At 36.9% G+C, this 23919-nt stretch overlaps 1 protein-coding gene across 4 annotated transcripts in view; it reads left to right on the top strand.

Annotated features, from left to right (window-relative positions):
- The window catches only part of LOC140145917 (pleckstrin homology domain-containing family D member 1-like), a 116334-nt gene extending 92537 nt beyond the window's left edge, over positions 1–23797 (top strand). Inside the window, exons 10-14 of one of the 4 annotated variants that reach the window (XR_011858149.1) lie at positions 1550–1754; positions 4508–4657; positions 10452–10627; positions 13298–13340; positions 16865–16929. Coding sequence is in view for 3 of the 4 variants with exons in the window: in XM_072167639.1 (XP_072023740.1) it covers positions 1550–1754; positions 4508–4657; positions 6634–7109 (831 nt within the window). In the remaining variant the exon portion in view is untranslated. Of the gene's footprint in view, positions 1–1549; positions 1755–4507; positions 4658–6633; positions 7147–10451; positions 10628–13297; positions 13341–16864 lie in introns of all 4 variants that reach the window. The other 3 variants (XM_072167639.1, XM_072167641.1, XM_072167640.1) reach the window with 3 other exon arrangements.
- Positions 23798–23919: the final 122 nt, after the last annotated feature.

Genomic DNA, 23919 nt, shown 5'->3' with positions numbered 1-23919 from the left:
AACATGTAGTCAGCAAGCAAGGGAGTCAGAATCATCAATTAAATGTGAGTAGAATTCAAAGAGATTAAAATATAGAACATAATAGTCAGCAAGCAAGGGAGTCAGAATCATGAATTAAATGTGAGTAGAATTCAAAGAGATTAAAATATAGAACATATAGTCAGCAAGCAAGGTAGTCACACTCATCAATTAAATGTGAGTAGAATTCAAAGAGATTAAAATATAGAACATGTAGTCAGTAAGCAAGGGAGTCAGAATCATCAATTAAATGTGAGTAGAATTCAAAGAGATTAAAATATAGAACATATAGTCAGCAAGCAAGGGAGTCAGAATCATCAATTAAATCTGAGTAGAATTCAAAGAGATTAAAATATAGAACATGTAGTCAGTAAGCAAGGGAGTCAGAATCATCAATTAAATGTGAGTAGAATTCAAAGAGATTAAAATATAGAACATAATAGTCAGCAAGCAAGGGAGTCAGAATCATCCTTACATGTGAGTAGAATTCAAAGAGATTAAAATATAGAACATGTAGTCAGCAAGCAAGGGAGTCACACTCATCAATTAAATGTGAGTAGAATTCAAAGAGATTAAAATATAGAACATATAGTCAGCAAGCAAGGGAGTCACACTCATCAATTAAATGTGAGTAGAATTCAAAGAGATTAAAATATAGAACATAATAGTCAGCAAGCAAGGGAGTCAGAATCATCAATTAAATGTGAGTAGAATTCAAAGAGATTAAAATATAGAACATAATAGTCAGCAAGCAAGGAGTCAGAATCATCAATTAAATGTGAGTAGAATTCAAAGTGATTAAAATATAGAACATATAGTCAGCAAGCAAGGGAGTCAGAATCATCAATTAAATGTGAGTAGAATTCAAAGAGATTAAAATATAGAACATAATAGTCAGCAAGCAAGAGAGTCAGAATCATCAATTAAATGTGAGTAGAATTCAAAGTGATTAAAATATAGAACATATAGTCAGTAAGCAAGGGAGTCAGAATCATCAATTAAATGTGAGTAGAATTCAAAGAGATTAAAAGATAGAACATATAGTCAGCAAGCAAGGGAGTCAGAATCATCAATTACATGTGAGTAGAATTCAAAGAGATTAAAATATAGAACATAATAGTCAGCAAGCAAGGGAGTTAAAATCATCCTTGCATGCATGGAGCTATCATCTGTGGAGGCGCAATAGATTACGTAATGCATTGTTCCTTTGTGCCGATGAAGAAAAATTGAGGATAATGCTGTGGATCTGGTCACACTCCTTATTTCAAAGTTTCTAATGAAAGTCTTTTCATTGTGAAGTCTGATTACCTTTGCAAAAAACTACTTGTAGTTAAAATATTGGTCAAAATTGATATTTTGGTTTGTAATTTTCAACATTTCACGCTTATGTTAAGGACGTCATTAAACTTTTGGTTTCTTCCCTCAAATTAATATAATAGAGAAGAACACCATTAAAATTGAATGTCCGGTGGAACCGTGATTAAAAAAATAATTTTTGAATTCATATGTTGTTTGTTTGCGCAATTCACAGGACTTAACAATTCAAAAGGAAATGACAGAGTCTGAATTAAAAGAAGAAATCATCGCAAGAAGAGAGGCAGAAAGAAGGTTGCGGAATGCGGAGGAGTCGCTAAAGAGGCTAGAGTCCGCGCTTCACGAGAGTCATCCCACGGCGCACACAGAGACACCAACCGAAATGGATAAGGAGATATTTCAAAATGTAGCCTCATTAAAGAGTAAGAAATCGGTCTCTGAATCATAGGTCTATAGTCTGTCTCTTCTTAAGTTGAGAGAACGCCACATTGGATTTCCCAGTGGCAGATTCGAATTGTGCGCACTAATTTAATCCTGCAGGGCATATACACACATGTAGTAGAGCAATTTGTGGCAACGCACCACATAAACAACCCGATTCGAATCTGCCGAGGTGACATCCAACATGGTGTTACTCTCAACTTGAGACGAGACACAAAATATAGTAGTTCATAAGTTATTAGGAAATTTAAGCTTTGACCATTATCTTGATATCCTCAGTTAAAAAGAAAAAAATTTCAACTTATAATAAGGGATGACTTCAAAAGCCAACTGCCAAGCCGCAGGTCAGCTACAGGTCAGCTGCTGTTCAACCACCAGCCAGCCGCCGGCCAGCCACTGGTCAGGAGCTGGACAACTGCCAGCCAGCTGCTGGTCAGCAGATGGTCAACTGCCGGTACCCTTGAAGAACTCGGGCGATTGAGTCTGGTTTTTATTCTTCAGTTTATTAGAACATTTATTTATTTATTTATTTTTTTTATTCATCTGGCAATTAACAACAAAATTGAGACAAAACAACAAATTGGGTCTACTGAGCTGCCGGGGAACACTGAAAGCACAAAAGCACACTGTCACCTCAAGGCGCAGGGCTCCCAACTCAGCAGACCACACACATACAAATCATATTGGAAAATACGGAAGTAACTAAAGGCCATGTGGGTCCGCTCCGCAATGCAAGAAGTCAGGATCCTGCGACTACAAATCCCGACCTCCTGCGCTCCCGACCCAGCCAGCTCCAAACAAAGAGATAGCAAAGATACAAAAATAAAGAAATAACCAAGGCAACTCAGGATCTCAAGAACTCACGAAACCTGCTCAACATGGTTAAAATCCTGGTTCTGCCAGTTGAGTTTTGAACTCAACTGGCGGTTGAGTTTTGAAGCTATGCCTAAGGAGATATATCAAAATGTTTACTCTCATTAAAAAGTAAGAAATCAGACTCTGAATGATAGGTCTAGGCTAGCCATTCTTGAGTTATTGAATGCATACTCCACGTACTCATGCCCCCCTCCCCATATTTAACATCTTCCGGAACCTATATGCCAAAGAAATGCTGAAAGAAATGTTTATGTAATGAAATAGGATACGATCAAGCTAAATCAAAATTCAGTTTTCAATGTCAGAGCTTTATTTGACTGAAACCCCCATAGACTTACGGTTCCAGAGATATGGTCATTTTAATTTAAGTGTTCTTCAGAACAATAAAATAAAAAGGAATCTGAATACAATATTTTTGGCTGTATCTTAAAATCAATATTCCCGTCATCCGACTCATTTTGCTTGATCACCTTGCAAAATGTGATTTTGAAGAAAAAAATGCACCAAAATTGAACAAATCTGACTTGTGTTTTCTTGACATTTTGTGCAGACTACAGACCAGATGATATTTGTTATTATGACATATTCTTGTCTAGACATATTAATACATGTCAGAAGCAAATCCTCAAATAGCCCTCTATGATGTCACTAACTAGGGTCTCAAACAATCCTATCTATCAGGACACAGTTCTTGAACCCCAGTATTCATGTACATTTGTACAATGACTTCTTATTGATTTGGGTACAAAAACCAATACTCCTTAATTTGAGGCCAACTTCTAAGCCATGATTTTTCAATTGAGGTCATTGAAGTAGGCTTTTAGCAATGAGATTATTTTGTGGCAATCATAGCACTGGGAACTCAAACAACACCATCTGGTATGACAAAGTTCTTTAACCCCAATATGCATGCATACTTATACAATGACCTCTTATTGATTTGGGTACAAAAACTCGTACCCCTCAGCACAAGGTCAACTTCTAAGCCATGATTTTTGAATAAGGTCATTGAAGTAGGCTTTTAGCAAGATATTATTTTGTGGCAATCATAGCATTGGGCTCTCAAACAACACCATCTGTCAGGACAAAGTTCTTTAACCCTGATATGTATGTACACTTGTACAATGACCCCTTATTTATTTGGGTACAAAAACTTATACTTGAGGACAACTTTTGAGCTCTATATTGGAGGGAGGTTATTGATCTAGGCCAGACTATTCGCCGATCACACCGTCATCTCAAAATGAGGTTCTGCCTGCAAATTATGTGTGTGTACGCCTGTCAAATGCATGCTTTTATCACCATGTATGTGTTGCAAAATCCTTCTGACGCGTTGCTAGAAAAGCATGAGAAACAAAAATGCACATCTTGCACATGTGTTTGCAACTGGGGGAACCTCGTTTTGGTTAAGATGGCGGATCCGTTCAAAGGGCGATTTTTGCTGTGTAGTTTCTGTATGTGATGGGAACACAGACCAACAAGTATCTAGACCACAGACTTCGATGCACGGAGTGAAGTCAACACTATGTGGCAAAAAAGCGCAGTGATTTATATGGTGCGATACGCATAGGCACAATGCCTAAACGTTGATCCACAAGCCTTAGCACACTTTACAGAACAAAATCGTATTCCACCTTGTGTCTGTTCTCAGTTTTCGGATTCCCTCCTTATTTTCCCCCTTTTCACCATTTAAAACTTAACATTTCCCTCTCATGGTTCAAGTAAAAAATACAGATTCCCTCCTCAATTCCCCCCCAAAAAATCGGATTACCCCTCTTAAAACTCCTACTCCCCCAATGTAAATATTGAACAGACTCTAATATAATCATTTGTTTATTCACTATTTTATTTTAATCAGGGTTCTTTGAACACATCGCAGCAGAAGCTCAGATTGATGCTGACAAACCTATCATCATGAAGAACGCCCTCCATGCACGCAAGTCGCTTGTGCGCAAGACCAAAAGCTTCAAGTACAGACCAAATCGGGATAAGAACACCGCTAGGCATAGTAAGTGTATGACATCTTGTTAACCAAATTTGGAGAGTTTATGTTGAAAACTTTTGAAGATATTTAAGTATATTCACTGTAGAAGTAGTTACGTAACGGGATTAATTACCAAAGTAATGTGTTTACACTATTTTTGAATGTACAGTATAATGTAGAACAATTTAAAACTTATTCACACGAGCAATATAGTAAAATTTCACTTACGAGTGGAATTTTTCTGTCTCATCCGAGAACGCTGTACAGTGATACAAACCTGGATTGTAATTCTATAGAATTTGTGCATCATGCTGATTACCCACACCCACAGCAGCTGAAAGGAGTATCCCATCATCATGCATCTGCATGCTCCATAGCAAATGTATACAAAATATAAACAAGAGCCGCTTAGATATTGAGAGCTATGGATAGTTTCACAATACTTTAGGGGTCATATTTTTGCAAACAAAAGTCTAAGCTTCCCTGATTTACACAAGAAATTTCAAGTTGAAGTGAGGGATTTTGTGTACATTTTCTATGGCACATTCAGTTCGATTATGATACCGCAAAGCATAATGGGATACTCCCTTCAGCTGCTATGACCCGCACCTGTAAGATTAGTGTCTTCGAAAAGAATGTATTGTTGTCAATCTATCATTGCAAACATACATAGGTGATGAATGCAGCCTGCTTATAGTGCAGGGCAATACATTAAAAAACTGTAAACCCATTTCTATGGTAATTAATCCCGTTACATCATTACTTCTATGGCGAATTAAAAATGGTTGGTTTTACTTTTGGATACTATACGCTGGCGAAGTTACATAATTAATCGGATTAATTACCATAGCAATAGGTGAAAACAATTTTGACCATATCGCGCTGCACTACAAGCAGGTTGCACTCATCACCTGTGTATGTCTGTAATCATAGATTGACTGGTCTTTTCAAAGATACTATCTTACAGGTGCGAGTGATCAGTATGATATGGTTCAATGCAGAGGTACCGCGTGAACGTATCAGTGCAGTGCGGTATATTCAAAAATTGTTTTCACCTATTGCTATGGTAGTTAATCCGATTATTACGTAACATCGCCAGCGTATTATTGTTACGGATTTAGTGATTTGGCTTTCAGATAATGAAATGTTAAGCTTCAATCAAGAATCAAGACAAAAAGTATGACCTTACTCAGTAAGCAGGGACAGTGTACCCTTTCTTACCATGTCTTAATGTTATGAATACTTTTTCTAATGTTTTTTTTTAGGTTTTAGGTTATGCTCATGTAAGCATACAAAAAATTGGCTATTCCATTCAAAAGCCACACTACTCTTGTTAAAGATTTTAAAAATATGTTTGACAGGGGTAACATGAATTTCAAATGGAATGAACACATTAGGCAGTTCCACTTGAATTCCACACACCCTCACAGAAAGATTCAACTGGAATCTTCTACACAGGGAGGGTGAGTTTCAAATAGAATTGGTTACTTTATTAATTCCATTTGAAATTCATACTCCCCCTGTGGAACATATTTCCAGAATCTTCCACAGGAGGGGTGTGGATTTTAAATGGAATAGCCCAATGAGCCTATTGTCAAGATGCCATTGAGGAATTGTATGGCTTTATTCCATAAGCCGCATAAGATGCATTCCAAATGTTTGCAAAAATCCATGCTTTGATGATTGAGCAGCACTACAGTGGGAATTCCAATTGAATGAACGCAGCTTTCAACAGCTGTATTCGATCCAACCTCGATCGTATTTCAACTACAACGTGAACGCACGACCTTGGATACAATACTAACCAATCACAAGTGCGTTGGCATGGTTGGATTCACTTCCGCATTACCCACGCACAGTCGCACATGCTGACGTACATCACACAGTGTACACAAAAAATTATCACGTTATGTCAAGCTGTGTTCATTCAATTGGAATTTGTATGCACCTGTAATAAAATGTCTCGCATGTTTACCATTCATTCCATACTTCACTTCCAGGAGACAGAAGGTTCAAGAGATCGGCATCCGACGAGTGTCTCAAAAAAGCTGTCGATAACCTCTTACACAACAAAGATCCAAAGATAGCTGCAACAGAAAAAGCGCTATGCAATAAAAACGCATACGTGTACAAAAGCAGGGGAGGGATCCCCTCGCAGTGGTTGAACAATAATCATAGTACTGCTAACGGACATGTACAGAGCCCTCCTAATAATCCTAGTCCTATACCTACTACTAACTCAAAAACCAATAAAAATATACAAACTAACAACAGTACTACAGAGTCCTTGTCAACGACACAGGCAACACATACGCAAAAATCCCCGTCATCTCAAGCACTTGCAGAAGAGCTGAATGCATTGATACAATGCACAGAAGAAGAAGAGAAAAAGACGGTACCAGTGGTGGTAGTCGAGGCGCCACCAGATCTTGTGCAAAGCAGTTTTGGTCATGCGGAATTCGGCACCCCTGTATAGGAACAAGTCTTCAGGTGTTTTTCTATGTTTTTTCGAGGTAAAAATGTGTTTTTGATGTTGGTTTTGGATGTCTAGTGGGATGCTCCTTGTGTCAGTGTTTGTAGTACTCCATGATCCTGTATGTGTCACACTACCTGTATTTTCCTTCCGCTGTCAACATCAGCTGTTGCTGTAACTAATCAGCAGTTTGCTGCTGTTACCAGCAACCCATTGTAGTCTTTAGCACCAGCCTTACAGCACCATCAGTCTGAGATTGTTCTTGTGTCACTTCATCATTGGTATTAACCGCAACATTTGTTTATAATCAGCAATTCATGCTGTAATCAGCAAACTACGCTGTAATCAGCAACCTATTGTAGTCTTATCCTGTCTCCTCGAAATTAGCACCATTGGTTCGCATGTTCACTTGAGAATGTTTGTGTGTCACCTGACCTTGCACCTGCTGTTGACAGCTACCCTTGCTGTAATCAGCAACCTTTGCTGTAATCACCAATCTAATTTAGTTTTAAACAAGCTGTATTGTAGTTGCCTCCTGCTGTTAATAGCTACACACTTGCTGTAATCTAACTTAGTCTTAATCCAAGTCTTAATGCCTTCACTTAAACTTTACCCACATATTCTGACTCTCCTACATGTTGCCAATGCTGTTATACCCAAACATATTCAATTGTACATACTCCATTAAATAGTCTTAGCTCCAGCTCCTGCATGTCTGTTTTCCCATTGTCTTCACTCTGTTCTAGATTATACTACATAATTACCATTGTCGTGGGTAATGCCCACACTTTAATATATATAATTGTACTCTATGGATTAGTCTTAGCACCAGCTCCTTCATGGCTTTTTTCCCAACCATATTCACTTTGGTACTAGATACACAACATGTAACTTTTGCTCAAACTTATTTTCTTGTACCTACTCCATTGAATAGTCTTAGTTCCAGTTCCTGCATGGCTGTTTCCTATTGTCTTCACTGTCATATTAGATTATATACTACATACCAGTGCCACTATACCCAAATTCATCATATCTTAATCTCTGGATTAGTCTTTGCACCAGTTCCTGCATGGCTGTTTTCCAATTGTGTTCAGTCTGGTACTAGAGCTTACTATTATTACTACATTTTACCAGTCCTACTATTCACTGTAGAAGTGACGTAAGGCTACCATAGCAATAGATGAATAAAATTTGGACTATATCACACTACAACGTTCACACAGTACCTATGCATTGAACCATAGATGTTAAAGAACAGCAATAAAGACCTGGACCGTAATTCTATAGAATATTCATATCATGCTGATCACTGGCACCTGTAAGATAAGTATTTTTGAAAAGAGCGGTATTTTATTCAATCTATGATTGCAGACATACACAGGTGATGAGTGCAACCTGCTAGTAGTGCAGGGCGATCTATTCAAAAATTGTATTCATCTATTGCTTTGGTAGTTAATCCAATCATTACGTCACTTCAACAGCGAATACCCAAATGTATCCTATTGTACTCTATGGATTAGTCTTACCTCTAGCTCTAGTATGGCTGTTTTCCTGTTGTGTTCACTCTGGTAATATAGCTTACTACATTATATACTACATTTTACCACTGCCATTATACCCAAATGTATCCTATTATACTCTATGGATTAGACTTAGCTCCAGCTCCTGCATGACTGTTTCTTATTGACTTCACCATTAGTTGCCTTATGTACTACATATTAGTAATAGAACTTTGAATAATGTGTTAGGGATGGCTCCAAAACACACCCGCTGGTTTGCCTGGCAGCGTTCTGGTAGAGCTGGGGATTTGACTACTGTCCAGAACAAAAGAACAGGTGCAGGCAGTCGACCGGTGGTTGGGTTCAATTTGACGCTATCCCTTATAGAGTTATAGCTCATATTTGTAATCAATAGTGTTTAAACTGTTCTCTTTTCAGAATGCATGATCTGAATTTAATACGTTAACTTTTAACTTTTTAATATCTCCTTCCAAAGCATGCTTCCACAGGGTTTTTTTATCTTGGCGCTTAGATGCGACAATCCAGTATCGCACAGGGCTATTTTATTATTAGTAGGCCTACTGTCAACATCAGATTATCATAGGAGTCAAAATAGTTTGGTACAGTGCTTGATATTCCGTGGTGCTTATTGTTGGGCATTAATTATAAGATGAATTTGATTATTAAATGTACAAGAAATCAATTGGGCTATTTGAAATCCACACTCCTCCTGTGAGAACTTGAAAATTCCACGTAGGGAGTATGGATTTCTAACAGAATAGACAATTGAGTAACTTCCATTTGAAATGTTCATTCCAGTTGTGGAAGGTAAAGCCATATATGTATGGGCTTCAAAATAGTTAACTCTAGCAAATTCCACTTGTAAAATTTACTCCCTCTGTGGAATACATTTTAAAAAAATCTGCCACAGTTGTAGGCATATTTAGCATATTTCAAATGGAATAACCCATTGCATTCATATCCCATTCATTTTGGGCTCTTCCAGTTGAATCCTATACACCCCTATTGAAGACATGACCTTAATCTTCCACACAGGGAGTGTGCATTTCAAATGGGGTTACCTGAATTGGTGACTCCATTTAAAATCTACATCTGTGTGGGAGATTCAGGTCATGTCTTCCATAGGGGGTATATGAATTTCAACTGGAATAAACCATTTCCATTGTTTCCCACATTCTCATGTAGTCTATTAATATGTTGCATGGTTCATAACAATAGATACAAAAAAGTATTGTTACATAGTTTTATGATACTTCTTGATGTATATACATCATGGAAAAAGTTTGCATGTTAGGCCACCTTAAAATCTGAGTATCAAAGACAGGTCTGGAAAAAATTTCCCTGCAAATCGTGTAGAATTTCCCTCCAAAATGACATAATTTCCCTCCAGCATTAGAGATTTTCCTTATGTATTTCTTTATTTTTTACCCTCCAAATCATAGAATTTCCTGGCAGAGAGATTCCTGAATTCCTAATTTTTTCCAGGTCTGCTGACACGCGTGTTAGTGATATTGTTCATGTTATCCTCTTTGAAAATCAAGAAATTCAATTTATTATATCTGTTCCAAATTAGAGTACATTTTTGCCGAATTCTTGAAATTAGAGTACATTTGCCCAATTCTTGAAATTTTTTGCAAATTTGACTAAAAATCAATGAAAAATTTGCACTTTTCTAGATTTTTATACATGCACTTGAAAATGCACCCCCAAATCTGCCACCATTCCACAAAGAGCCCCTCCTCCCTCTGGAACCATAATAACAATACTTTTTTGCTTGTCACATATAACTCTCCCATCATCTTCCACGCACCCATCCTGCTACTAGAGGTCGCTACGCTGCATCACTTTTGGGAAGGCAAAGGCTATACTCAGACATCTGCGTGTCGACGATTGATTATGCCGCCCTCGAGGATGATGCCCCACGGCCATCATCATGTGACGTATACATGGCATGTTGACCTATGACCCTTTGGTACTATATAGCTCATACTTAGTCATGAGGTAACTCATTTCATCCATTTTTGCATGGAAAAGAACAACAGTTTCATTTTGCATTCTTTTCTTTATTTGATGCTTATATGGCAACCTTTGACCTCTGACCTATTTTGAAGAGGTTGTTCACTTCTTCCTATTTTGCATGGAGAAATACATTTTAATTTTTTTCCAAGTATCATCTTCTACTATTTCTTTATTTGGTGCCTATGAAGCTTTTGACCTCTGACCTATTTTAAAGGTCACATGAAGTCCAAGAGATTGTTCTCCATCTAATAAATACTTGCATGGAGACAAAATGAAACATATATCCTGTGCATGTACCGCAGTCAGGGCCTCGGCATGCCATTACTTCTGTAAGCTTAGCACCTTAAAATAGCCATTTTCCACCCACAATTAAAAATACAACCACAGCTTCAGAATGCTATACCTTATTTAAGTTTAGCATGCTACAACAGCCTAACTTATGCTGCTTTTTTTTCACCCAGGAATAAAACACTGTAGTCAGCTTGTCTCCACCACCACCGCTTTGGTTCCGCTCACTAAACACAGATCGACTGCCAATGATAACATGACAAGTCCTTTTTGATTGGTTGAAATGTTTCCCAGCCATCATCAAACATGACTTGTAACAAACCTGTCAATAGGGAACTGACTGTTAATCAGCTTCTTAATATTCATGAGTTGTGATGATAGTCACATGGAGTTGACCTCCGACAAACTCAGACATACACAAGAAACTGTGTTTATATGTTACAATTGGCAGACAATTTATATGGAGAGCAAGCGGACTCAAACTGGCGGCTGAGGAGACTAACCCTCAACATGCCATACCATGCCATTTTTTCCCATGCAGGATTGTGCTATTCCAGTTGAAATCCATACACCCCCTATGGAAGACATGACCTTAATCTCCCACACAGGGAGTGTGAATTTCAAATAAAGGCACCCATTTGAAATTCGCACTCCCTCTGTCGGAGATTAAGGTCATGTTATCCATACGAGGTGGATGGATGTCAACCGGAACAACCCATTGTCAGTTTAGAGTCACCATCAGCTCTCTCATTGTATGTTTTCATGTCCTACTAGCCAAAGTTACTGAAGCTGTTGAATGCTTCACTTTTTTTTGGCTTTGGCATACACCTTACAACACAGTGCTTCTCCCCACCACCCCATCCCACCCCTGGGGTGTCTTGAATATAATAGGGTTCCTATATATGCCTGGTACAGTTTCCCTCCCTCTTTGCATGTTATACCCTTTGTGTATTTATTTCTGTCAAATGCATGTTTTCACTGCCAAGCGTTTAATAATATTTTTCTCCCACAATTTTATGTTTTGTACCTTGCTTATTTTTGCAGCTAAATTCTATTTATTTAATGCAGGACAGATGGAGGCCATGAAAAGGCCCCTATTGAAGTTTTTTGTGCAACATATTTGGATAAAGGTTTAATGGTGTTAAAAGTGTTTTTGGTGGTGTTGAAAATGCATTTTTTTTGATTTGTTTTTACAAATCCAATTTTAACCCAAGTTTGTCCAAATTAAAAAAGCTATAACTCTGAAAGTAAACCCAGGATATGCTTCATATATGTGACGTGATCAAGCTAAATGAAGTTCGGAATATTCAATTTTCAGTGTTTTACATGAATGTATAAAGCATTTACAAAGTTACCTTTTGCAGGAAACGCCATTGATTATTGAACCTTGTGTTCCAAAGATACAAACAGATGGAAGTGTTTCCAAACAATGGGCAGCAAAAAAGTTGTTGTCCTTTGTTTTGCTGTATTTGAAAATGAATATAACCGACTTCCAACTGATTTTGCTTGATCACATCACATATTTGCTGTGGAGAATGCATGTCACATGTGTATTCAGTATCCATTAACAACACTATTGTATCTGAATCCCTCAGATAAATTTCAACGCCATTAGAAGCTTTTGTCAAAAATGTTGCACGAAAGCATCAAAATTCATGTAGCCTCGTAGATGTGACCTTTTTGTGTATATAACCACATTTCTTGCAAGGCTGTGTACACACCACTTTTGCATGAATCAAATGCAAAGTATATATGCAGGGCTGTAAATGTGCATGAGGCGAGCGATTTCGCCAGTGGGGTGTACTCAAGTTTGGTTTGGGTAGGGATGTGCCTCTGAGGAATTTTAAAATGGACCCATATTTATACCAAAAATGGACCCATTTATAAACCAGAAGCCCAGATTTTTGGCCAAATTTTGCAAAATTTTTACAAAATGTGTGAAATTTGGACTTCAGTTTGGTGAAAACCTTATCAATAGAATCACTTATTGTGAATTCCACCGTCCTACTAATGTGACTTGTTCTATTAATATATGCTGTAGTTTTAACCATAGCCTCTGAATGCGACTCAAAAAAAGTATGGACCAGCATAATAGTGCAACATTTTGACTAATCCACACACACCTATGGAAAACATGCCCTTAATTTACCACACATGGGTGAAAATTTCAAATGGAGTCACCCGTTCAGGCAACCCCATTTGAAATTCACACTCTTTGTGTAGGAGATTATAATCATGTCTTCCATGGGGGCGTATGGATTTCAACTGGAATAACCCATTTCTCCAGGGCTACTGATCTTTGCATGTCCTGTTATGTCTTACTGTCACATCTTAAGACCCGATTTGTGTTTTGGTTTTCTATAGCAATGGGTATGTTTCCCTGGGAGTTTAAAGCCACAGTATAGCAGTAAGTGTCCTAATGAAGCATGATTGATGCATTGTGAAGCATGCTATGCTTGAATTGTTGGCTCAAAGATGTCAGAATCTGAAAATGAGTGATTTCTTATAACTTGGAACAAAAATCATGTATGCATGCTTAAAGGCTAGGCTTGTACAAGAGAATGGAATGGAAAATTAGGATTAATAATTATGGTCCTGAGTAATATAAAGATAAATCTTTCATATTGGATAATTTTTTGTCCATTTCACACACTGTCGTATCTCAAAAGGCTGCCTTGTGTGATTTTTTTATCATTGTCATCTAATTGTGATGAGCTAGATACAGTGTTAAAATTTTAAAAAAGATACACAGTAAAATTAACTTCATATATTAATTTTGAGATATTATTATGTTTTAATTTCATCTCCATTCATAAAAAAAGAAGCCTATATAGAATAATAATATCAGATACAACAATGATAATAAGATCACACAATTTCAAGAAGTTTAAACTGACTTTCAGCACCAAAATTCACTATTCTAGAATTTTCGATGTGTGACACACATCCTCATCAGAAGAAGTCCTAAGATGTTGTGATGGACTTGCCCAAGGATGATAGAGAGTACCCCCGTTTAGTGCGGGAGGCCATCCAGATCAAGAAGAAATCGCCAGAACTAAATCGCGATCAAGGACTGGAATTGCCAATCTTATACAACACCCTCATTCGACCAAGAGTCGCCAGTGGTCAACAAAAGGGCAAGTCCATCACAACATCTTGGTCAAATGAGGGCGTTGTATAAGATTGGCAATTCCAGTCCTTGATCGCGATTTAGTTCTGGCGATTTCTTCTTGATCTGGATGGCCTCCTCCAAACGGGGGAACTCTCTATCATCCTTGGGCAAGTCCATCACAACATCTTGGACTTCTTCTGATGAGGATGTGTGTCACACATCGAAAATTCAAGGTTAGTGAATTTTGGTGCTGAAAGTCAGTTTAAACTTCTTGAAATTATTTATCACTTACATTCGAAAGATCACACAAGGCACCTTTTTGAGATACGTCAGTATGTAATGCAGACTACGATGTGCAGGAGAAATCAAAATAATGTACATGCACCATTTGTTTTGCAGGTCTGCATGATATCAACGCCATAATGCATGTAATGAAATTGAACATGGAATTTGACTGTGTTCTTTACATGATCGCCACTGTTGTCTGTTGTTCAAGATCAATGTCTAGACCCATCAGCAAATGCTCTATTCCAGTTGAAATCCAGGCACACCCTGTGGAAGACATAACCATAATCTTTCACACACACAGTATGAATTTCAAATTGAGTTACCTGAATAGGTGACTCCATTTGAAGTACACCACTTGTGTGAAATATTAATGTCATGTCTACCATTGGGTGTGTGTGGATTTCAAATTGAACAGCCCATTTGTGATATATCTAACAATCAATTTTATGACTTGTCTGCTATGCTGGATTAGTGAATGCCAAACACATTTCAAAGATCTGAGTTTGAAGGACAACTGTCACCATGTTTTGCTATGTTTACTGTACATTCCAGTGCCCCCCCCCCCCGGCATGGACCGGTGGTGATTGGACCTTGAGAAGTTCATAAATGTACAGTAAATATCAGGTATATTTAACCCTTAAACACAGATATCAGAAATGTTTTGGCTCTTCATGCCCTCCTTAACCTATGTAGTCACATTTGAAAGTGAAATCTGATCATTTTGACTTGCCCCTGCATGGCAAAATATATAGATATAGTAACCCTGTATTGTGTTATATAGCATGTTATATTGTGTCTTTGATATGTATACCCATGTGTTGGCATGATGACTGTTGTAGTATTTGTGTATTTATAGTGTTTTGTCTTATGTGCGTAACTTGCATTTTGATAATAAGGTTAAATTACAAATTGATTTTACTTAACTTGTTAGCAGACGACATTTTACAAAATTAAAAATATTAAGCCCCTGGACACTACTGGTCATCTAACAGCATTTCTGATTGGTTAATAACTTGAAATTAGGCCTAGGCTTTAATCTATTTATGATCAAACTTGCATTTGCGGATGATCTTATTAATACCCTCCTTGATTCGTTCAAAATTGGACACAATATTCATTTTGGCCAATCGGCAGGTAGTTCTCTTGGGATTAAGATAACCTGACATGGCTGAAAACCCAAGGATAATATACTCAAAGATTAGCGACTCAATATTACACCATTTTGGTTTGTTGCTTATGGAAGCCACTTAATCATAGACCATTTAATGGTCTATGATTTAATGTACCTCCAGCATTCACTGCTAAGTGCTCAAAATTGAACGATGTTTTTCTCACAGGAGAAGGAGCGTTGTTCACTACGCTCTGATGATATTAAGGCAAATATAGTATTTTAGCGCAGTTGGTGCCTGTGCGATATTTATTTACACGCATTAACTTTAATACACGTTCATTATCACAAGTTACCAAACAGGTACAAATCTGGAGGTAGGCCTACATTAAGTGGTCTCCATGAGCAACACACAAACATGGGGGAGCCCGTACTCTTTGATTCTACCTCATTGAAAGAAACGCAGTTTGTCTTTATTTGTTTTGAGAAATCTAGTGATACATAATACTTATGTTGATATTATATTATGGAAATTGTCAGTCATCTTTCTGACATTGGTACGAGGGGTATCAAAAAGTTTTTGAAATCGCCCAGAAGTGAAAGAGCTATACAATGTACCAATGAAATTTTGTCAGTGTAATCACTGGTCCTTATGTACACTATGGTGCAAAAATGGGCTCATAAGTATGTTTACTTTCTTTACAGGTAGAGCTAGATGCCAGTAACCTGCTGCCCCTGTTACCGTGCATAAACTGCCAGATGGAGAAAACTGAGGGTAGCAGCGTGATTAAGATCCTACTTTTGAAGGGTTACAGTGCCCAGAAAATCTATAATAAAATGAAACCTGTCTACAGTGGTGATTGTCATATGGTACTATTGATTTTTGGTAAAGGAATTTTTATTTCATCATAGATTTTCTGGGCACTGTAACCCTTAAAATAGAATTTAATCCCTCTTTGTGCCTCAATTTTCTCCATCTTGCTGGTTATGTGTTACATAGGCAGGTACTGACATCTTGCGCCACTGTAAAGAAAGTAAACATACTTATGAGACCATTTTTGCACCATAGTGTACATAAGGACCAGTGATTACACTGACAAAATTTCATTGATATAGCTCCTTCACTTCTGGGTGATTTCAAACACTTTTTGATACCCCCTCGTATATTATGTGATTTGATTTTGCATAAAAAAATATACCATATAGGTATGTACCTACAAACATTGGTAAATTCTTAAGTTGAACTTAAACATACATGTGTCAAAATCATGAGACATTTGATGCATTCCAAATTTAGGTTGTCACCTGGGGTGTGCCAAGGAGACTCAGCTATAGGGAGGCACTTTGTCTGTTAGGACATATTAGTTGTAAATTTATTTATATTTGACTAATTTTTTAAAATTATTTTCTCAATTCTATCCAGGTTTCACTTCCTTCCGTTATCCTACATCGGGTGACATCTACCAGAACCCACGGACCCGTCCAGTGTCTAGCTTCTCTCTGGCCGAAACCGATTCGCAACGCCAGACCAAACTGGAGCAACTTTTTTGCGAGCTCGGTCAAAAATCATCATCCTCTGAATTGGACGAAGTTTGTCCAATTTTTAATTTCAAAGTTGTACCGCCCTCTATTGGTGGTAACCAGAATAGCAACAGAATGACAAAGTCAACCAGTTTTGGGAGTTCCAGTAGCGCTGACAGCGATAGGAACTACAACAGCAGCTCCGGAGATGACCGCTCGCCACGTAGCTCAATCAGCGGTGGTGACATTACGCCACGAAGTTCCGTCAGCAGCCAGAATACACCATGAAACTCAATTATTGAAACAACACCACGGAACTCTATCATTGACATAACACCTGGCAATCCAGATCCATCAGAAGTGTCTACTCAGGGTGATTCCGTCATTGACACCGCACCTGGCAACACTAGCCCTGTTGAAATTACATCAGAGGTGCCCACTCAGGGGGACACCATCATTGACACGACACCTCGCAACTCTAGCCCTGTTGAAATGACATCTGAGGTGTTCACCCAAGGCGGTACATGTAATAATTTTAATATCCGTGATTCTGTGGAAATCACACACGGTGTAGATGTGGATAACTCAAAAATGGAATATAGTAATGAATTGAAAGTTGTATATGAGGAAGCTTTGTAACTTGATATTCTTTTAATGGTTTTTATATCTACACAGTGCAAGTCCAGAAGTCATGCTGTAATCTGACATGACTCATAAAATTGCATATATTATGCAAATTTTGTACCTTATTAGCATATTTTGCATCTAAATATATTCAGGTCTGGGGAGCAGATGGGTCCTGCCACCCACCAGGTTTAATGACCGTGAACAAAATGGGTTATTCCAGTTGAAATCCTTACACCCCCTATGGAGACATGACCTTTATCTTTCACATAGGGAGTGTGAATTTCAACTGGGGCTACCTGAATGGGTGACTCCATTTGATATCATCACTCTCTGTGTGGGGGATTAAGGTGATATCTTCCATAGGGGGTGTATGGATTTCAACTGGAATAGCCCAATATATCCAAAGGCTGCCTTGTGTCTGCCTTTCATTATTTTTGTCAAAAAAATAAATTCTTATTTAGAGGCACATGTGGCCATCCACAAAGAATCCAGTGTAAATTTACACATTTAAGAATCTTAGATGTTGAATTAGCCAATGATTTATTAATTTTCATAATTTGATTAATAAATAAACTAACCGGGTATTAACTTAAACAACTCAAGATTCTCTATCTCTGTATAGGTCTCACTCAAGCTCTTTAGGTATTAACTAAATAAAGCTTTGCAGGCTCTACTCTTTTTTCATCCTCTATTTTTGCAAAGCATATGTGATGCGATCAAGCAAAATCAGTCGGAACTCGGAAATATTGATTTTGAGATATAGCCAAACGAAGGCAATATTTCATTTTGTTTCCTGTTGTTTTGGAACTTCTTCAATTACTCATATCTTTGGAACTGGTTGTTTAACTTCAATGGGGTTTTTGGCAACATGCAGCTTTGTAAATGCTTTTTACTATCCTGTAAGAAACTAACAAATTAATATTTCAGAGTTCTGACTGATTTTGCTTGATTGCATCACATATTAGAAACACAACAATGAAAGAGATTTAAATGCATAATATTTGAGTTATGTTGCACACTGTCAGATCATAGTACACTTTTAATGTTGCTTAGATAAATTTGATTTTTTTATGTGTGAAATAATTGTAATAGGGCTAACCAAGGAAAAATAAACTACCGTAATGTGTTTCTTTTATCCGAACTGTAAATACACCATCTATGGAAGACATTACCTTAATCTCCCACACAGGGGGTGTAGATTTCCACACACCCTATGTGGAAGATTATGGTCATATCTTCTATAGGAGGTGTAAGGATTTCAACTGAATAGCCCAATTTATTCTCAAGTTGAGCAAAGAAACTGCTCCCCACCACGATTGATGTGACCGAATAGATTGTGTCTGTACTCATCTGTGTAGATCAATGGAAGCATGCAGGGATAAGAAATATAAAGTTATTTTACTTGGCCTAATTTGATGTTTGAAGAGTTCAAATATGTTTTTTGTAGAATTACACAATGATTTTCATGTTGAACGTGCACTTGTATCATTTTGTATACAAGTATTTCATTTTCAGTACATTGATCATCTTCTTGTGTTAAAGTTAGAAAACACTAAATGTTTGAATTACCAAAATGTTATTTGGTCTGTAAGATGAAACATACCTTAGTCCTAATTCTTAATGCTTTGCATGCCAGCCTAGGCTTCAACATAAAAGTCCAAGTTTAGAGATATTTTCTTGAAATAATAAGAGCTATCGCAAGAAATACTAGGCTTGTTTTGTACTCATTTTAGTGCATTTTTCATGCTGATTCCAACTTTGATCATAAAATTTTACTATTAATTTTTGAATTAAAAAAAATTGAAAACTTGTCGTCTGCAGTCGACACCTGCGTGGAGAGAGTTAAGTTTGATCTATCTGGGAGTATATAAGTTTGATGTATTTGATTTCGTACACAGATTTGGGTACACAGATTATCGCTTGTTTGTATCTGAATTTATATTTTGTTATTTTTGTGAGTAACAAATATGAAGTACGCTACTCTTGACAGATTGAAATATATCAAATCATATTCCGAGCTTAAAAAGTTTTATAATATAGTCCTGCCTATGTTACCCAGCTATGGGAGAATTTGACAATAGTTGGTTATAGGTGGTCAGTTTCTTTGGAAGGGGAGGGTCATTAATATATGGGGTGGGAGGGGTCATAGTTTGTGTACACCAAAAATATGGTGAGGTCATATTTTTTACACCAATAGGGGATCATAAAATTATCAAGAGTTTAGGACTATGAAAGTGTCTTAAATATTGGCCAAAATTTTAGTTACAATCAAACTTTTCACCCATTAATGTGTGCAGTTTTTCTAAAAAAAAACGTGGGGAACAGATACATAACAATCAAATTTGTGTGCGCTAATGCGGGCATTCTTTCCAAATAACCTAGGGGAACTAATATATAACTTTTTGGAATAATATGTTTTTGGTCAGAGCAGCTGTCTTGGGATGTGCACTAAAGGTGAATTAAAAAATTTATAATGAGGAACAATCATTTGAAATGTGTATGAGTAATTGTAGTAGAAAATGTTTTCCCTCATTTGCATATCCAAGATGGCTGCCATGAGCCGTGAGATAAAATTTGGGATTTTTTCGGTTGCTGCATTTATGCAGCATGAGTGAAGGAATTGTTAATATAGTCTTATATGGCTATGTAAACGTTTCATGGGGCTATTCCAGTTGAAATCCATACACCCCCTGTGGAAGACATCGACTTTAACATTCCACGCAGGGAGTGTGAATTTCAAATGCGGTTACCTGAATGGGTGACTCCATTTGAAATCTACACCTGTGTAGGAGAATAAGATAGGGTCATATCTTCCACAGGGGTGTATGGGTTTCAACTGGAATTGCCCATTGTGTGTAAGCAATACTTTGTGACTTTTTTGCCTCATATTTGAATGCAACAAACTAGCCAATTTATACTTTATTTATTTGTTCGATATTTCATGTAAACGTGTTGTTCATACGTATTTGATTATTTAATAAGTATAAATTTTGTATTAACAGAGTTGTTTGTTATTTATATATTAAGACACAATTTTTGTAAAAGAGAAAAGATGTTTTAAGTAATAAAAAGTGTTAAAGAATCACTGTAGAATCATAGTGATCAGTTGCTAGAAATAGTAACCCCATGGCCACTGTTGGTCAACAATAAGAACCATTTTGATTGGCTACAAAGAGGGCATTATCAAGTATTGAGCCAATCAGAGATGTGGTAAGAATAGTCAGTAGGGCTGAAGGGAATTAAGCTTAAAATTACTGAGAGAATCTAAAAGCTCTGTTTTGATTGGTTGCTGATATGATTATATCATGTAATTAACCAATCAGGGGCTCTGTAACCTGTAACTTAATGGTATTGAAAAGTTTTAAAACTCTATAAGAACAAATATTTAGAAAATTTATAAAACACAGGTTGTGTTTGCTGGGTAATCTTCCACAGATAAGAGTGCTTTTAGTTGGTGTATGTAATATTTCCGATTCTTTTCAGGATAAAACCAATAAGCTTAATATTGCAGCAATAATATTCTTAACACTTCCTGGGCACTTTACCCATAAATGGAAACGTTCCCATCCCTGCGCATCCAAGATGGCCTCCATAACATTGGATGTGCAATGATCGTGAATTTAAGAATGAATTTTTGATGAATAAGGAAGAATCATGTATGATGTGATTTTATAATTATCTGAGACTGAATTAAAGAAAAACTAGTTTGCGTCTGACGACTTTTGTCAATCAAACCAAGAGGACCCGTGATTGGTTCATAGCGCGTAAAAGGAAGGTTGATTCATCTGGTGCCTTCCTTAAAGAAAAGGAATAACAGAAAATGGCGAAAAAATGCTGGTACTTTTACAAGGCAAAAAGTAACATTTTCAAGCATTGATTACATGGTGCTTTTAGGAAAGAAAGTTTCTTTGCTGAGACCTAACTTTTCAGATGGTTTGTACGTTTAAAGGTGCAAAATCAATCATTAATGTAACATAAGTTCCAGTTTTTGATTTAATATCTGTGCTTTCATAAGACTTTTTTCATGACAATGTATCGTTTTTGAGTTTGATTGACAGGTGACGTCGGGTGCAAACTAGTATTTTTATCTCTGGCTCAAACATATTACATGCTTCCCTCACTTGCACATGTTTCAAAATAATTAACTCCAGCCAATTTCATTTGAAAAACATACTCCCTCTGTGAATCTTCCACAGGGGTATAGCAGATTTCCATTGGAATATATGTGGCCTAATTTTTAGCATGAGTCAAGTCATTGAAGTCACTGCACAAATTCAATGGAATTGAGTCACGGAAAATTTGGCTATTCCATTTAAAATCCACACTACCCCTGTGGATGATTTTGGAAATATCTTCACAGGGGGAGTATGAATTTCAAATGGAATGAACATAATTATTAGCAGCTCCATTTGAAACACATCCTCCCTCAGTGGAAGATTCAGGTTAAATCTTTCCTAAAGGGTGTGTGAAATTCAAATGGAGCTGCTAATTTCTTCATTCCATTTGAAATTCATACTTCTCCTGTGGAAGATATTTTCAAAATCTTCCACAGGGGTAGTGTGGGTTTTAAGTGGAATAGCCCATTGCTAGAGTCAATTGCCTCACAACTGTTCACTCATTATTTGCCCTAAATACAATCATGAATTTGCATATTAAGGGTTGACTTAAAATAGAGCCTTGACTTTTCTTGTTAATTATGACAGTTATATATAATGTTAACTTTTTCTATGTGATGTTTGTAAATTCTTTGTATAGCATATTTCTGTTTGTATATTATTGCAGAATTAAACAAGACTACTGTATTTTCCCCAATAAACTTCCTCACTCTACTAGACGCCCCCATATATTATTTTTAATCCAAATGTGACCAAAATGCAGACTCAAAAAGCCCATATCATAAGAGTAAGCAGAAAATGGGCATTGGTTGCATGTCTAATAATCACATTCTTGCATAAAAAATGCACTTACAGTTGTAATTTGATAGTATTTACAGACAACTCGATGTGTGTTGTGGGTGCCGCCATCTTGTATCTTGTATTTGATCCTGAAAGGGAGTCATATTTGGTTAAGCTAATGAATGCCCTCCTTTTGAACAATTTCACACTCATGGGGCATTATTAGGAACAATAATTATGTTGTGTACCATGGGCAGTCAGGAATGGCTCTCTTACAATATGACCACATGAGCTGGTAAGGTTTTATTGAAACTGTTTTGTTCTTTAAAAATGTTAAAACCAAATTATACAATTTTTTCCTTTTTTCTAAAATTAGACAATCACTCATAGCTTTGGAAAACAATCACTCATAACTTTGGTAACCCTAGCTACTATTGGCAATTTGCAGGGAGGGGATTAAGTGCTGCTTATTGGTTGCAATTTCATCACCTTTGCTAAAAACCTATGATATTTTGTGATATATTCAAAACATCATGTTTTCAAATAAATAACTATTAAAGCTTTGTGTGATTCAACACATAATAATTTTTTTCCGACTTTGAAAAAAAACTGCTTTTTGCTACAGTGTTTGTCACAGTTTGCAAAATGGGCTGTTCCAGTTGAAATTCATACACCCCCGTAGAAAACATGTCCTTAATCTCCTACACAGGGGGTGAAGATTTCAAATGGAGTCGCCCATTTAAGTAACCCTATTTGAAATTCATACTCCCTGTGTGGAAGATTAAAGTCATGTCTTCCATAGGGGGTATATGGATTTCAACTGGAACAGCCCAATACATCAAACCTATTTACTGGCCACCTACTCAGTCCTTGCTCTTAATTTCTTGAATATTTGATGTATTTTTTTTTATATGTAATACATTACTGATACTGGGATAAAAAGTGCCAAGTTACACGGTAAGAAATTCATTGATGAGGCCAAAAAAAAATTGTTTGTTTGTCCTCCACACCTTTGAAAGAGGACGTGCGGGCGGGCGGGCGGATTTTTTTTTTTTTTAAATTTTTTTTCTTTTCGGATTTGGCATATTTCTGGACCTTGCTAGAGCTAAATGCTACAATCATTCATGGTGACTTAAAAAAAACCAACATTTTGTTTCTTTGATATGCAGTTAAAGTTATAATTTGTGTTCATGTCATAGTCTTTTAATGATTTGGTGGACTTTTTTTAAATTTTCAATCATGAAAGAGGTCCAGAGATACTCCAAATCTGGAAAAAAATTGAATTTTACTTATTTTTATAAAAAAAAACAAAATAGAAAAAAACAAAATATTGGTCAGGCCTTCATCTGAGGAGCGGGCGGTGGAGGACAAACAAACAACTTTTTTTTTTGGCCTGATATTGTCGAAGGTGACATGGTAAGAAAGTTCATAATCG

This window comes from Amphiura filiformis, chromosome 2 (genome assembly GCF_039555335.1).
Source record: "Amphiura filiformis chromosome 2, Afil_fr2py, whole genome shotgun sequence".
In the NCBI taxonomy this organism is placed as follows: domain Eukaryota; kingdom Metazoa; phylum Echinodermata; class Ophiuroidea; order Amphilepidida; family Amphiuridae; genus Amphiura; species Amphiura filiformis.
Note: the sequence above shows the minus strand (reverse complement) of the source record. Positions and strands in the feature narration are given on the sequence as shown.